Source organism: Carettochelys insculpta, chromosome 9 (genome assembly GCF_033958435.1).
Source record: "Carettochelys insculpta isolate YL-2023 chromosome 9, ASM3395843v1, whole genome shotgun sequence".
Lineage (NCBI taxonomy): Eukaryota > Metazoa > Chordata > Testudines > Carettochelyidae > Carettochelys > Carettochelys insculpta.
Window position 1 is genome coordinate 58,943,227 of NC_134145.1, and position 16,947 is coordinate 58,960,173.

Consider the following 16,947-nt stretch of genomic DNA (forward strand, 5'->3'; position numbering starts at 1 on the left):
TTCAGTGAACCACCTCATACGTGGGCGTGCTTACAAGCCTTTTTGAGCTTCTTTAGCCACATACTGAACTGGGACGTCAGTTATAGCACCATTCAGATTTATATGCCTAATTTAATGGTAATCTTAATCAGACTTCTGCTCTGAGTGCTCAGTGAGTAGAGAAATGAATTGTAAGAGTGGGCCTGCCTGTAGTTTATGTTGGTTATGGCTATCTTTGTAACTTCCTGATGCACGTCTTGGTTCTTGGTTTAATGTTGCTCATGAAAGTGAGACTACAGGCTTATATTTGTTTGTAAGGTGGGGAAGACTATTCAGACATATTTTTTCTGGGTTTGGTGCATAAAGAATTATGTGAACCCTCAAAATACCTACAAGGGAGGAGGAATGGAGATCAAATTTAGGCATTTGAAAACTCCAGTGATTTAAAGTAAAATACAGCGGAATCAGTTTTTCGTGGTCCATAACTTTTCCAAGAATGACTTCTTACTAAGGTGAGATTTTACTGTAACTGAAATTGAGGTTTGCATTGGAAATACTAAGGACTTTCATCCTTCTACCTTTATAGCTTCAGTCATTTGCACCACTAATCCCAAACCACAAGGGAACTGGAGATTTCTATAGATAAGCATTGCAGACTTGAAGTATTTGACACACTTCCTAGGTATGACCCGAAGACGAATCAGTGGAGCAGCGATGTGGCTCCCACCAGTACCTGCAGGACCAGTGTTGGAGTGGCAGTTCTTGGGGGATATCTGTACGCTGTTGGCGGCCAGGATGGTGTCTCCTGTCTCAACATTGTGGAAAGGTATTAACAATAAGAAAGTGGGAGGGGAGGGGAAGGAAAGATCTCATAACAAGATTCAGTTGGTGCAGGTGAGTTGAAAAGGAGGTGACATGCTGAGTGGATATTTTAACTATTCCATTTGAAGATGGGTGTTTTTAGTTTAACCTGAATTCCAGCCAACAACAGCTAACTGCCACCAAATGCATATGCTGAACCGCTTTTAGAGGTTCCAACCAGAACAGACATATTAGTAGTACGCTGCCTGAACGTGGACCTGTCAGAAATATGGTTCCCTGGGTTCCTTTGGTTGCTTGATGCAGCTCCCAAGGGAATGGGGCCTGATGCGTATATTTGAAAGCTCAACAGGTTTTTGCTTTATCTTGTGGCAGGTATGATCCAAAAGAAAACAAGTGGACTCGGGTGGCTTCCATGAGCACGCGCCGCTTGGGAGTGGCAGTGGCTGTGTTAGGGGGCTTTCTCTATGCTGTGGGAGGCTCTGATGGGACATCCCCTCTCAATACAGGTATGTCACTTATCCATGCTGCTCTTCAACCAGTATCTTCCGTTCTCCTGTTCTTTTCCTCGTCAGCCTTCCCCAGATCACTAGCCGATATATGACCTGTTTTCTGAACAGACTATTCACCTGAAGCTGATTTTGCTATACATTAGTACCCATCCTCCTAATCACTGCTAGCTGGTTGTATGTTGTAGGTTGTGTGTCTAGTAGGAAGTTATAGTAGGCACTTACTTTGTGCATTTGCTTAGCACTTGCCTACAAAGAGCCAGTGTGTCATCTCTGCAATATCTCTTGTCTTCATTGGCTTGAGCAGTAAGATGCTTATTGAAGGTCACTATCACCAGAGTAGATGGAAGTACAGACCAGCTGTTGCTTCTCCAGGTGGTCACTCTTCAGATGAGGTGCATTTCATGACTGGGCATGTGGATTTCCTGTCTTTTTCAAACTGGGTTTGGGGAGAGGAGGAGGGAATAGCAAGCCTACCAGAGAAAGCAGGGAGAAGCAGAGTGGATTGTGACACACTGACACAGTAAGTTTCTGGGGTGCGTGAGGGAATGTTGTGTCATTACAGTCTGAGCCATGGCAAGGAGAGAAGCATAAAGCCACTAATAGAAGGGTATTAGATGGTGTCTGAAGGTTTGTTATGTGACTTTCTCCGCAGTGGAGCGCTACAATCCCCAGGAGAACCGCTGGCACACGATAGCTCCCATGGGAACCAGACGGAAGCATCTGGGTTGTGCAGTATACCAGGACATGATCTATGCTGTGGGAGGCCGAGATGACACCACAGAGCTCAGCAGTGCTGAGAGATACAACCCCAGAACCAACCAGTGGTCTCCTGTGGTGGCCATGACATCACGGCGGAGCGGCGTGAGTTCTGCTTCATTTGCCAGCTTGTGCTGTGCATAGGTACTTAGCTGGAGCATAAGGAAGGGCTCTGCTCATCTCTTGCTTCTTTCACATTTCCTTCACCAAAGAGGGAAATCTTTTTTTTAAAAAGGCAAAGCACGTTGCCCAGAAGGACATACAAGATGTAGCCGTAGTAGCTTCCTATACTGCAAGGGGTGAGTCAGTGATGATAACTTTTTAATTCAACTGGGAAGGAGGAATTGTTTTTAGGCCCCTTCTTGCCACAGGAGTTTTGAGCACTAGCACTGAGTCACAAGCACTTAATTCAAAAGCAGGGGCATTCTTGAATGTACTACTTTGGTAAGTAGCCACAACCTCCCTCCCAATAACATCAGAAACCATTCAAGGAAAGAATATGCCATTAAATGCACAGGCCATGTCCTAGCATGCGCTTGGAAGAATTAGCAAATGAATCTGATAGCTCTTCAGTCTCTCTTGTCATCCAGACAAATAGGACTTAGTGAAAAGTGGTCACTTACATCAAAAGTCACACTACGTGCAGGTTGCTTCCAGTCCCAGGAAACAGGTCTTCTCAGATCACTTGGTACCCTAGGTCTTACATCAAAGACAACACCTACAGCCACTCCTGCAATGAGCTATCTGAAAGTTTATTGTTTAGGAAAAAGGAATGCAAGTTATTTACAGGTTTAAGCAACCAAATATAAACACACAAATTTAGTTACCGTCTAAATCCTAAGAGTGACAGAATTGTCATGATCTCTCAATTCAAAGTGACTTTCAGGAAGACCCAAGAGGCAGCCCCTAGGAATCTCTGTCTTCAGTTTAGAGTCTCTGTCCCTTCAGAATTCACACAACCAAAAAAAAAAAAAAAACAAGGAAGGAACATTTTCCTGTGACTTGTTTTCTTTCCTTCATTCATCTTTTAAGGTTACAGGTTGAGCTTCCTTGGATGCTGCTTTTCCAGGGTTGATTGGGCCAATTAAACAACCCTTTGTATCACAATGATCCTTGATGGCCTGTCTGATTTTGGTAATCCTTTCGGGTGGTCGGGGATTCCCATGTCTGAGTTTACAAGTTTGGTATAAACGTTTTCAAAGTTACAAAGTAAAATGTACATACTTTCTTAGCATGGAATACTGACATAAATGTGATGAATAATGCATACAGTAACGTACAAGCATTTAATAGACTCTAAACACAAAATAAATTCTTATAAGACTAATGTCTATTTTGAGCAAAATTAACATATATCTGGTCTGATCCCCAGCTGTGAGGCTGTCCGCTCTTAAACTAATGCTTCCAACTTGGGCAGGAGCAGGTGTCTGGGCTGCTAGCATCACACTGAGGTCCTCCAAGCAAATGGCAAAGGGATCCTGCTCCTGGCTCTGGAATCAGTGTCAGTACAACTCAAACTGTACTGAGTATGATGAGGGTCTTGTTCATTCTATCTAACCCAGGCTGCTTTTACCCTCCCAGTCCGTGGGGCATGATGGTAAATGTATCATTGTGAGTGGTGATATTTAAATCACTTGTAAAATCAACGTTCTACTAACAAGAGTGTGACACAGTTGTCAATGCCCCAAGCAGCAGAACACATCTTTCATCTTCTCCAACACAGTGGGAGAGGTCTAATTTTCTTTTCCTTTTGGCTGATGCTATTCAGCATCTCAGGGAAGTAGCCAGGTATTGTGGGGGAATCTGTACTGAAATGTTCTAGTTTAATACAATTTTATGCTGGGTTTTTAAATTTGGATTATAAAAAAAATACTGAAATACAATTGTCCATTCTCTCTACCCATATTGCCTCCAGGAAAGTGTGTGCCATGTACTGACATCTTCCCAATGCTTGACCCAGCAGAATGATTGAATGAACTTTTGTTGAAGTGTTTTTCTTGTGAAACAAGCCTTCAAGAGCTGCAATAAAGCATGAATAAAATCTGTGGTGGTGGTTTTCCAGGTTGGCCTTGCAGTTGTGAACGGCCAGCTAATGGCAGTGGGAGGCTTCGATGGCACAACATACTTGAAGACCATTGAAGTGTTTGATCCTGATGCCAACACATGGAGGTAACCTTTCAATTCATGAAACTGTGAAATTGCAAACCTGAGGCACGCCTGCTTAACTTACACCTATGATTAGAGTCTTCCCAGCAGAGTAGCAATGTGTTGTGCCTCATCTTACTTGAAGTCTGGTTGACTTGACTGACTTAACTGGCTTATTTTGAAGCAGGCAGCAAGCATGTCCAATAACGAGGCCACTCCCCGCTTTCCCGTATGAGCGAGAGGATCACTTTTTGAATAACAGAGGTGGAGAAATTGTTTCTTTGCCACCCATATGCACCTGGAATGTATTTCTGATAGAAAGGAGACAGGAATAGCTGCCACTGACAATGCTGTCGCTTTTCAGTGCTGATTGACTGTAGCAGTAGCAGGGAAGTCTCATGGTGCAGCCATTTCCCAAAGGGAGCTAGCAAACCTCCACAGTGTTAAAACAGTCCATATTTGACCGGTCTTTAGCATCACTGTGATCCAGTTTGTGTATTGTCCATTGCTCCCCAGCGTGTCTGACCAGAGAAGTAACAGCCATTTTGGAAATAGTGGCGTGAGGGAGAAGCCTGCAGCTGTCCTTTCTTGAAACTACACTCTCTGTGCTCGAAGTCCCCTCTACCATCTTCATTTTGAATATAATAGATGTGATCCTACTATAGTGCCTTGCACCCAATGATCCCAAAGATCTTTACCACTGTAGTGAATTAAACCTCAGTGCCATTAGGAAGTAGGGAAGTGTTGATTTGCCATCATATGGTTGGGGAAACTGAGGCCCAGAGATGTGACTTAGTTGCATGGTGAGCCATTGGAACACACTGTACTGGAATGTCAACTCAATGCGACAAAGAGATTAGTTTCTTCCTATCTCATGCACTCTGATAGATTTTTAAAGCAGCAAATCTCTTTTAAAGATATTAATAGGGATCAGAAACTCTAGACTGATTAGATTACTATTCAAATGATGGTTTCAAGCACAGTTATAGTCAGAAAAGTGGTTCTGGAAAAACAGCTTCTCTCTTTTCAATGCATATTTTCCACTAGTGGTTTCATACCAGACCTGCTCAATCCACGTGTCAAAACAAGATTTTTCTAACTACTGGCCCTGCAGATTTAACAAAACTTCATAGACTCAAGCTGCTATGCTTCATGCAGTGGTGCAGAATTCTCCCAGGAGTCACTGGTTGGTGACAGCCACTCTCCCTGGCAGTAGTGACAGGACGTACAGTATGGTGTGCTAGCCAAAGCATGTCTGTAGCTAATATGGGTCGTTGTTAAAGATACTAGCTTGTTTGTTACAAGCTGGTGATGTCTCCTGTAATCTTCCCTCTTTTTATTGGCTGCTGGACTTCTTGCTATGTGAAGTTTTCTCCTGTCTGCACTGCACCACTGCGAAATCCTTGACATGTCATCTGGGGTTACTGGGAGGCACTGGAGACAGCCACTGACTGTCCTGTTTCTTCCAGGAGATTGTAATTGCATCAGCACATAGAGGAGCATGCAGCTGAAGTAGGAAGTGGGAGCCAGTAGGGCTCAGATTTCCATGTGAAATGTGGGCACCATTTCAGTATCACAGCGTGGAGAGAACAGATTGTTAGCAATGCATTAGACACTGGTCTGTTCAACTGTGTGTAGTATAAAGCAGTTATGAATCTGAAATTAGCTGTGCCCCATCTAGATTTACCCTTGCTCCAAGCTTGCCCAAAGTATAGCCAGAGTGCCAAATGCAGCCCATAGAATCGCTGCCAAAACACATTTGCTGTGTCTACATCAAGGGTGATACATATATAAGTAAATACGGTATTTATTTAAGATATGTTTGTGTAGGTTGGGGGCCCCTGCCTTACTCATCCTATGGCTTAATCACAGGCATCACCTTGACTGGAGAGCAGCACTTGTGCTGAAGTGCACATGCTGCCTGCAGAGGCTGTGGTCATTCTTTTACCAGAGAAGACAATGAATTAAGAGCCTAAGCAGTATGACCAGCAGCATCTTTTCTTTGCAGGTTGTATGGTGGAATGAATTATCGTCGACTGGGAGGCGGTGTAGGCGTTATCAAAATGACACATTGTGAATCTCATATATGGTAAGCGTCTAATGGAGCGCAAGCCCTTGGTTCTCAATCCTATACAAACTGAAGAAACTTCCTGACTCTGGAGCTCTGTGTAGCTCTAGTGAAATATAGCTCCACCTTAATTCTTTGCCGGTGCCTCTTTCTATGGAATTATACATAAAATGACTTTTTTGAGCACACACGCCCCATGGGAGACCATCTTGTCAGACTCCAGGGAACCACAACTAGAAGCTTTGCTTATGTCCATATTTTTTTTCCTAAAGTTTCTCAATTTTTTGAATGAACTGAACTGTAAAAGTTACTTTAGTATAAATGATGACCTGGAACTGCAAGCCATGCCAGGAGTCTGGTAAAGAGGATGTTTCCTCCGTGAGCAGTAGAAGGGGCATCCGTGCGTGCACTGGGCGAAAGAGGAAAGCGATACTGAAGATAGTGCTTTTGCCTTACTTACAGAGAGCTTCATTTAAAAAGAAAAAAAAAGTACTTGACCTGAAAGGTGCCACCTTTGCACAGAAGCTTTTCTGAGTGCAGAGTATATTTATTTTTTCATTTAATTTGTATTGTGTATTTTCTTTGTATCACTCACAGTAAAAGACTCCATCTCTTTTAATTTATATCTGTATACATATATATGAGGGCTCTGATAGGCTGATAGTTGGAGCAGGGCAACATCCTTTCATACTTGGGATGCTGTAGTGCCAAACCTCTTGGGCCTTAAAGTGTGGGAGCTGTGAACATCGGTGTCCTGAGTATGTGGTCATTTTTTTGGGGAGATAAGGAACAGGACTGGAATTCCCCTCTTTGCTGATTTACTGATACATAAGAATGAGGTTGGGGTTGAAAGAGGAAAAATAACTTGACTCCAAAATTATGCATTTTTCCAATGTGTGGTACAAAGGTTCAGGATCTACGGTTTCCCTGTATGACCCTTTTGAGAGCACTTCTTGCTGTCATTTAAAAATATTTCTGTACCATGCTGTCTCTAGAATTACAAATTCTTGTCTAATGCTCTTTCTGGAGAATCTAGAAAGATACAGCTGCAATTTCCTGGCACTCACTGCTATGGAGACAGTTCCTGCTGAAAAATGCTTTGATCAGAATCAGATGTTTCCTCTCTCTCCTGTTTCTTTGTAATTCCCAGTAGGGAAACATTTGGATAAAAATCAGCTGGTACCTCCCTTCAGTGAATTTTTATGCACTACCTTATGTTGGCTTTAGAGCTGGAGAGGTATGAGGCCTGCTTGATAGACTCTTGGAGAAGGTGGTGTGCAATTGCATTGTGAGTAATGGGGTCTATTTTAGTGAGTGCATAGAGCGATGGTGCACTCTGCCATCCGGCTTGAGTAAGCAAGACAAGTTTTTCGTATTGTTAAGCTCCAGACTGAAAGAATATGATCTAACTGAGGTAACCTTCAGACATACCTACTAAACTACTAAAGAAATTTTAAAGGGTGGTAGGAATGTACATCCTTGATATTAAAAGAGCAGTGGTAACATCTCAGTACAGTGTGATTCTTGTTAACTCAGCACTTTAATGTGCTTGACAATATAGAAAAGAACGCCCTCCTAATAAAAATAGATCATTAAACCAGATTTTTTAAACAAAAGCCCCTCAAAGGTTGGCATTCTTGTGTGTTTACATTTGAAGATCATTTGCACCTTTACAAGGAAAAACAAAGTATTCTGTAAACAATTGTTTACATGTATCATTTATGCTTTTTTTCTAGCATGAGTAACTTGTATAAATAGTAGTGTTACCTTAATAAATTTCTTTTATGCTGTTATTAATTGCTTGTTTTTTGTGTAAAGCAGTAGAAGGATGAATTTAACTGTTTAATTTTAGGGCCTGATTGTTTCCTTTGACTTCACAAGAAAAAGATCAGGTACATTTCACCATCTCTGATAACAGCAGGACACATAACAAGCTATTAGCACACTCCATTAAAATTACAGGGGCTAATCACTTCTCCAATGTTAGGGGCTAAACTGATTTGCAAATTGGAGTCAGGAAGAACTCTCTACTTACCACACCAAGCATAGTTGGGGAGTGTTCATAAGGACAGCAGGTGTGGAGTAAATGTAGTAGTTATACTTTTCTTCTAAACTGATCAGCAGGGCAAGTTGTCATTGGATTTCACAATCAAACTCAGCATAAACAGGAGTATATGAAGCAGCCAAACTTTGTATTCATTTTTGGTCTCTTGCAAACAAGGGCTAGAGTCTACAGGTTGAACCTCTCTTGTCCAGCAACAGCCATAATCCAGCATGGTTTTAGTTATCTGGACAACCACTTATCGTGCATGTTGCCAAGTTTCCTGTGGTCCCATAAAATTTGCGTAGGCACAAGTCCTGGTTCTCAGTGTTTTGAACTGTTATTTCGCTCTAATTTACCCCAAATGTCTAAGAGCCCAGTAAGCAGTGGAAGTGTTGGTAATGTTGTAGACAATATTGACTTCCCATGGTCCAGCAAATTGCCTTGTTTGGCACCCATCCGGTCATGAGGGTTCCAGACTAAAGAGGTTTAACCTATACTACTTAAAATGAAAACCAAAATTTTCAAAAATGGGACTATGAAACTAGGCTTTGGAAAAAAAAAAGATGAGGTGCCTTTCATCCAAAAGCAGCTGTGGATCAGTGGGAATGGACAAGGGCCCAGCACTCCTGCAAATCAAGCCTTATGAGCACCTGTCTGTAGTTGTACTATAGTAGCACCTAGGAGCCATAGTCATACCTATTGTGCCAGGTGCTGTACAAACAACAAAATGGTCTGTACCACAAAGTATTTAAATATAGACAAATTCAAGAGCACCAGGGTACCTGAGTTGGTAGCACTGTACTTAAGTAACACCTGTGCTGCTATTTACCAGTTCTTATGTAAAGAATATTTAACTAAAGGAGCGTGAATTTAGACAGGTAACAGAGCGTGAGCAGAACTCTGGTTTTATGTTGATTCAGAAACCGGTACATTCAGCAACAACAAATGATGAGTAAGAGGTTGACATTTGTCATCCAAGTTTTTAAGCTGTCCCTAATTGCTGTGATGCAACAATTCTATACATGAAGAAGGATTGGTATAGCTTCCTTTAAAACATACACATTCCTCTATTGGTTTCACCACAGCCACCCTGAAAAGTACAAGGTTGCTCCTGCTGCCACTAAGCTCCCAGTCTCTTCAAACATAAACCCAAAATTAATTCAAGTATTACACAAACAGCTGCACTTAGGTGAGAGAAATAATCAGGACTTTGGTTTCACTGATGGAGGAAAAAAACACACTACTTGCAATGTGGGGAAAATTCTCACCTTACCATAGTCTTTTGGACATTTCAAACTGCTTTATGAAATGTAGCAGGTAGCCTTTATTGTAGATGAGTAAACTGAGGCATAGAAGTGATTTGCTTCAGGTCACTAGTAGCAGAACTGGAGACAGGTCTCCTTCAAGTGCTTTGATTCCAAGGCTATACTGATTGTTTTTTCTGAATACTCACTGTTCACTCCACAAACATGGACACATTTCTGAACCTTGCGGAAATTAATCCCTTACCCAGACTTATCTGCCCTGCATTACATACACCACCCACCAGTTAAGCCAATGGTTCTCAAGCTGTTATCATTGAAGACCACTGATCAGCTGTGTGTGTTATGTGGGCCACCTCTACATAATATACTACATGTATAGCTCAGGCAGTCATGGGGGCCACAGTGGTGTGTTGATTGAGACTCACTGATCCTGAACTGTGCAGGAGCAGCATTCCCTCTTATGCCTGACCCGCTGAGTAATATTTAAAAGCCATTACAAAATGTTACTTTATTGATATGACCTTTTTATTATAACAAAAATGTGCGTGGATCTTCTTCTGGTCCTCTTTGCTTCATTACCCCTTGTGGATTTCAGTCCAGGAACCAATGAGGTCAAATGAAACTACTAGGTTTTCACTTTGTAAACTGACATTTTGTGTGGAGGCTTAAAAAATCTGCAGGAAAGCCAGCTTTCTGCAGTCAATGTCTCACAAACATGAGATTACTACAGATGAAATTAATGTAATCCAAGCAGAGCATCTGTAATAAGTTCTTGAGGACAGCAGCTGTACAGTAAAAGGTTTCACTGAATCTGTGATATCGCCAGCTCTGTCAGCAGCATCAACACTCCCATTAAGTGCTTGCTATGTAGTATCTGCAAGAAAATCATTAGTTGTAGTCAGAACAGAAACACAATAAGCTATTTAAATCACTGATAGCTGTTGTCTATCTTCTACAAATTTAAATAAAAGCAGAGCACTGAAGTATTTGCAGTGTAGATTAAACTCCTAATCAAGCAATTTCCCTATCTGTTTATAGGATACCTCCTGCTGAGTATACATGAGGGCTAGCATCATAGCTCTTCCTCTTCATGTGGGCCATTCTGATCTTCAGTCCCATCTTAGGAGAAGATCAGCAGCTCAAGTGACACTGTTCCCACCTCCTCTGAAAAATGGCAAGAGACGTCCCAGCCATTGTGTCCCCTCAACTCATAGGTGCTGAACTTCTGCTCTAGACAGGAGTGCTTGACTCCCCACCTCCACCACAGGCCCACCCCATCCCTTCCCCCCAGTCCTGACTCTGTCAACAACTTCCCCCTAGAGCATCTTCACATCTCCCTTCCAGAGCCTCAACAATTTTTTCCACCAGGAAACAGCTGCAGAGGGAAGCAGAGGAATTGAGCAGAGGGGGTGCCAGCACAGAGAGTTGCTGGAGGGAAAGGGACCAATAAAAAAAATTCATGACTGCTAGTGGGTGCTCACTGATTTTTTCCAAGGGGTTCTTCAGCCCTGGAGCACCCCCAGAGTCAGTGCCTATGCCCTCACCTCCTTGGAAAAAGCAACAACAATGGGACACTCTGTTCCTCCACCCTCTTGTCAACTCACTTTTGTAGTGATACATGTTATGATCCCGCTGCACTTTCCATCACTCTAGCTAGACCTGACAAGTTATTAACTGAACATTCGTATTGCTGAAATGCCTAAGGATCACACACAGACTGGGCCACATTGTGTTGAACACTGTGGAAATGAGCAGAACCTGCCCTGAAGAGCTCACATTATAAAAGGTGGTCCATGGCACATTTTCCTACCCACTAACTGAGGCAAGACTCCTGGAGACAATTGTAAAATAGGGAAAGCAGCCAAGAAATGAGAAAAATATTTAAGACTGGAAGCTAACAAACAAGGGTGCTGCCAAGTTTAAAACTTATTTCTTTAGTTATGTTGCTAATACACTGGATCATTTAGTTTAAAAAATACTAAAACTGTGTTTGTTTATCTCCCCTCTTGGACAGTGCAAATATACCAGTCATTTCAATGTTAATCTCAATCCCAATACTGTAATAGCACATAAATAAAGCTAAGATTTTTGTCAGGGATATTTTTAATAAGAGTCACTTCTAAGTTTCAGGCAATACAGAAACATTCATGGAACTCTAACTTTTACTAAAAATATCTGTAACAAAATAGGCAGCTTTGCCACCAAGTCCCCACACCATTTGCAGTGGCTGGCCAGCTCTGGGAGTTGCCCATGGCAGCAGGACCCTAGAGCTTCCTGCCCCTGGGCAGGAAGTCAGATCTCTGGAAGACACTGATTCATTACTCCCACAGTGTCACTTTAAAAAATACATACATACACAAATACAAGGGGATTATCTTTTTTAAAAGTTTTAACAAAAAAAAAGTAGATTGTAGTTTCTACTGGCCACAGATTTTTGTAGAAGTTTGGGATTATTAAATCCAAATTTTAGCCAAAAGGAGGCCAGGGCTCTCTGTTTTCTGCTTGTACAGAACCCAACACAATGACGGGGGCTCCACCACAATACAAAATATTGACTGCACAACTGCCAGATGTGTTGTGGAACCCACTAGAAATTAGTTACGTCTGATAGAAACTGACATTTTTAATTGATTTTTTTTTAAAAGGGGGAAAATTAATTATGAGAACCAAGTAGCCTTCAATTTTAGGGACAGATCTCTTTCTGGTCAAGAAAGTCTATTTTAGTAATATTACGTAAAACAGTGTTAATTAAAAGCTCATAGTTGAATTTCAATTTAATACCTTTATATTCCCATCACAGTGTGCTGAGGCTATAGAAGTGGAGACTTTCACCAGTCTTGTGGCTGACAAGTGGATCTTAAAGTGTCTATGGAAGTGAGAGTAAAGGCAGTCCATAAATAAATTCACTTCTTCTTGAGTAACCTCCCCTGGAGTTTTTTGGACCGTATCCCATAAGGCTTTTGCATCCTCGGGGTGTATGGCATATGAAATGTCCAGACACTGGGGACTGCATGGTACGGAGAAAACAAGTTCTGTTGCAGCCATATGACTGTCAACTTTGCACCCAGTCCACATAGCAGCCATCCACGCAAGATTGAGTGGGCTGATGGTTAAACGACTGAAATAACAGTCAAAGGTCTTCTGAAACCAACTGCCAATTATGGCTGTGTAACTCTCTGCCCCATTTGCAAGGAACAAAGATAAACAGGTAAAGTCCTCTGGTACATTCTCCAAAAGATCATCTCCAGATATACAGCAGAACCAACCTGACCATACCACTTTGTCTTCTGCATTTTCAGGTAGGAGCTGAGATCTTGACGCAATCTGAAAGAAAAGATGTCTGTATTGCATCTCTCAAATTCTATAGTGCATTTGACAGTTCCTAGCCAAATTGAAACTGATCCTAGTAAGGTTTGCTAAAGCACAAGCATGTTCCCCAATATCCCATTTTAATAGCAAGAGAACCACAGGAGTCAGTTCCACTCAAATTGATGGTTTAATTTTCAGAAATGCTGAAGTTGCTCTCGGGGTTTGACTCCTAATTTAAAGATTTTTGGCTCAGGATCACAAGTTTTAACACTGCATTGCACCAGTTTCTATGACATTGGACCCTACCAAGTTTGTGGTCTATTTTGGTCAATTTCACAGTCATAGGATTTTAAAAGCTGTAAAATTATTTCAGACATTTAAGATTTCACGGTGCCATAATTGTAGGGTCCTGATCCAAAAAGGGGGTGGGGTTGTCACAAGGTTATTGTATAGGGGTTGCAGTATTGTTGCCTTTATTTTTGCACAGCTGCTGGCAGCAGCATTGCCTTCAGAGCTGAACAGCTGGAGAGTGGCATCTGCTGACCAGGAACTGATCCACCAATAGCAGCACAGAAGTAAGGATGGCATGTTATGGGATTACCAACCTTAATTCTGCGCTGCTGGCTGCAGAGCTGGAATCTTAGCAGCCGCCACTCCATGGTCACACAGATCTGAAAGCAGTAGTACAGAAGTAAGGGTGACATGAATATGATATTACAGTAAACTCTTTCATATCCAGCAGCCCTGGGACCGGGAGATTGCTGGATGTTCAAATATTCTGGATAATAGAGAGGTATACCTAGCTATGCATAACACTAAGGAAAAAACAAAAATTTATGCAGAGTACTTCATTTACCAGCAACAGTAGTATTGTACACAGTAAACTTATATTGTATTTGCTCTATTTATTTGTATTTACTTTCATTATACTGTACTTACAGAAAACATAACTAAAATTTACTTGTGGTTAAAATGCTGGTTATTTGAGAGTTCCAGAAGAGAGAATGCCAGATATGAAAGAGTACTGCACCATTCTTCCTTCTGCACTACTGCTGGTGGGGTGTCGACTTGAGAGCTGGGTACCTGGTCAGCATTACAATTACCGCTGTACAGTTGCTCAGCTCTGAAGGCAGCCAAAAGAGTGGCAGTGCTATGACCCTCCTAAAATAACCCTGTGATCCCTCTGCAACTCCCTTTTGGGTAAGGGCCCCACCCCAGTTTGAGAAACACTGGTCTCCCCTATGAAATCTGCATAGTGTAGGGTAAAAGCATTCAAAAGGCCAGACTTAACAGCCCATTAAATATTTTGCATGGCTGTGAAATTGGTAGGGCCTTAAAGGGTAGGTGCCACTTTAGTCATTATTTAAAGACAACATTTGCAATATTACGCTTAGGTCCTTTTCCCACTGAAGTCAGTAGCAGCCAGAAATATATTAAGATGTTACAGTGAGGCAATTCAGAAGTGTTAAGACACGCTGTTGCTATCAACAGTGGTAGCTGCAGCTCTTACCTGAACGAGGATTGCAACCTGGTCCCGATCTGTACCTTTCAGTCCTAAAAGGGTGGACATAGTCACTTTGATACCAAGATCATTGCCCACTTCTACAGCAAGTCCCTTCTGCTTTTCAGCCACAACAAAGGCACTCAGAAGTCTAGCATACTCCTTCAGACTTCCATAAGAAAATTTGTACATGGGGGTCACACTATATAAAGTCCATTGTTTGCGTAGAAGGAATGCTATCTTCTGAGGATCAGCATTTTCCTGGAATCAAGAAAACAATATTCAGAGTGGCTGTTCTCCAGAATACAATCCAGTCTAAGTTTCCAAATAGATGCATAGTGAGTCTTAGCAAGATGAACAAAAGCTCAGGGTTTATTTCAGAAAAAGCAAGCTTCTAGCCCGTAGGGTTATAAAAAGACTCCAGTTCAGGTTTGGAAGCTGATAAAGACACATACAGTACTGCCTTTGTGCCAAAGACCATTTAAGTGCCTCTGCTGCAATTCATAGCTTTGCCAAACTAAAGCACAGTTAAACTGGACCAGAGTTGTCAGTTTTTGTTGCTCATGTTCAGATGCTAGGGGACAGGAGTGGAACTGACAAATACGAGGTTAATTTCATTCACTGCAGTGTGCACAAGCAGTGATCAATAAACAGGGCCAACAGTGAAGATGCTCAAGGAGCATCCTCAAACAAGGTCTAGTAATAGCAACTTATTAGCTATCCCAACACCCTTTCCTTTTCCCAGTAAGCTTGGCAAGGAAGGCTGGCTGCCTCTGGAGTTCAGTGGCAAGTATACCAGAAAGCCTGGTACGCACCAGTATGTTTACCAGTTAACTGTTTAACATCCCTTTTTACATTATTTAACCATATGTATAAAGCCTTTTCACAAAGAGGATGAATTCCAGGAGTATTTTTCCCCCTTTAAATTCATCTCATTGCATTATTCTACCCTTTCAGTCTGGTTGCTGACTCCCACAACAATTAGCAGAATGCTCTAAAAATTTTGAAGCCCGTTCCTTTCAGGAAAAGCACAATGAATATCTAAGCAATTGCAATTTAGGAGAATAGCCAATCAAAAATAGAAATTACAATGAGACAGTTTTATTCAACAATATAATGGTTAGATAAAGTCAAATAAGACATGATGGTTCATTTAAGATATATATAGAGAGACATGTTTTTTTAATTATATTCAACTATTAAAAGCCCACCTGCAATAAAGAAGTTTGTGGAATTATTCGCCTACTTGGGCTCTGACCAAACAAAGCATGTGACCTGATGAATGTCAAACCTCTTGAAAAACGAGTAGCACTGGTCAAGTTGATTCCAGTCTCTGCAGTTTTTCTTCCTAAAGGGGTCATACCTCCGGGTTCAGTGGTGTCCATTTCCTGTGTGTGGAAAGATCCCAAAGACTGAAAACTTGCTATAGTTAGGCTGGAGTGATTTAAATTCTTACTTTAAATCACTTAAATTATTTATAAATAATTGATTCTGATCACACTGCATCTTTGTAAAACTAATTCAAACTGACAAACTAAATTATAAATTTATGTCCCCTTCAAATTCATATGCCACGAATGGTAAGGTCTCTTATTTGAATTTTATAGAAATGCTTTAGGCAAGAGACAGGTATTGAAAATTAAGGTACAGTATTGTTCCTGCAGACTCTTGCGCAACTGACTATAACTTTATTCATATGAAAGGAAATAATATACTTAAAGATGAGTATGTGCACAAGTGCCTGAGCTAGAGTTGTAGTTTTATTTTTAAAAATATTTTAAAAGCATTAAATCGAACACTAAAGGAATTTTGTTTTGAACTGACAGTGAAAAGTTTATTAGAGAGACTGCATACCATGAGAAATTTAGATTTACAATTGATTAACAGAGTCACTATAAATTGTTTTATAAACAGATCAAAACTTTTTTTTTTAATCAATGTCTAGAAAATTAAGCTTCTAAACCTATACTTATGGGTAGAATTTTGAGATGTACCCAAGTGACTTCAAACTGAAAATCCTGATGAAGGTTTTTAGCTTAGCTGAAGAATTCAGCTTTAAGTCTTTAGCACATGGGAAGGTGGTTTTGATTAATTTGCTTATCAAGGCTGTTTTTCTTTGAGTGCTGTTTTCATGGTAACTATAGTAACAAGTCCCTGGGCTTTGTTCAGCATAAAGATGATTTTTAAATAAGAGAATTTTTAGTACAGTAAACTGTTTTCATATCCAGCAACCCTGGAACCAGGAGGCTGCCAGACATGAAAATATGCCAGTTAACAGAGTGCAGTAGGCAGAGACAAAGACATGTGATCCCTGGGGCAGGGAAAGCTGGCAGCTAGGGGGCCAGGAATCTGGCGGAAGCCAGAGGAAGTGCTGGCAGCTCCAGTGCCAGGGACCCCACCGGTGCTGGGGGAGCACAGGCAGCACTGGGACTGGGAAGCTGGCAGGGGCTAGAGGAGCATGGGCAGTACCAGGGCTAGGAACCCCACCAAGGGAGTACTGGCAACTCTGGGGCCAGGGACCCTAAGACGCCTGAGAATAGGAGAGTACT

The 16,947-nt window shown here is 41.5% G+C and overlaps 2 protein-coding genes across 2 annotated transcripts in view; one reads left to right on the forward strand and one right to left on the reverse strand.

Annotated features, from left to right (window-relative positions):
• The window catches only part of KLHL20 (kelch like family member 20), a 30,162-nt gene extending 22,090 nt beyond the window's left edge, over positions 1-8,072 (forward strand). Inside the window, exons 8-12 of the mRNA XM_075002812.1 lie at positions 662-805; positions 1,174-1,307; positions 1,963-2,171; positions 4,129-4,235; positions 6,220-8,072. Coding sequence (XP_074858913.1) covers positions 662-805; positions 1,174-1,307; positions 1,963-2,171; positions 4,129-4,235; positions 6,220-6,304 — 679 coding nt within the window. The 3' untranslated portion in view covers positions 6,305-8,072. The remainder of the gene's footprint in view (positions 1-661; positions 806-1,173; positions 1,308-1,962; positions 2,172-4,128; positions 4,236-6,219) is intronic.
• A 2,078-nt stretch (positions 8,073-10,150) lies between these two features.
• CENPL (centromere protein L) lies at positions 10,151-15,759 on the reverse strand. The gene is made up of 3 exons (XM_075003320.1): positions 15,610-15,759; positions 14,408-14,659; positions 10,151-10,462 (listed from the first exon to the last, which is right to left on the reverse strand). The coding sequence occupies exons 1-3, from the start codon at positions 15,757-15,759 to the stop codon at positions 10,391-10,393; spliced, it is 474 nt and encodes a 157-aa protein (XP_074859421.1). The 3' UTR covers positions 10,151-10,390.
• Positions 15,760-16,947: the final 1,188 nt, after the last annotated feature.

What these genes read in the sequence shown, in the direction of transcription:
- CENPL (XM_075003320.1), bottom strand. Translation starts at nt 15,759, where the DNA reads ATGACCCCTTTAGGAAGAAAAACTGCAGAGACTGGAATCAACTTGACC. An exon ending in CACAAACTTCTTTATTGCAG is followed by an intron (nt 14,660 to 15,609) that starts GTGGGCTTTTAA and finishes TCTTGATTCCAG; the next exon opens with GAAAATGCTGATCCTCAGAA. An exon ending in AGGTTGCAATCCTCGTTCAG is followed by an intron (nt 10,463 to 14,407) that starts GTAAGAGCTGCA and finishes ATTTTCTTGCAG; the next exon opens with ATACTACATAGCAAGCACTT.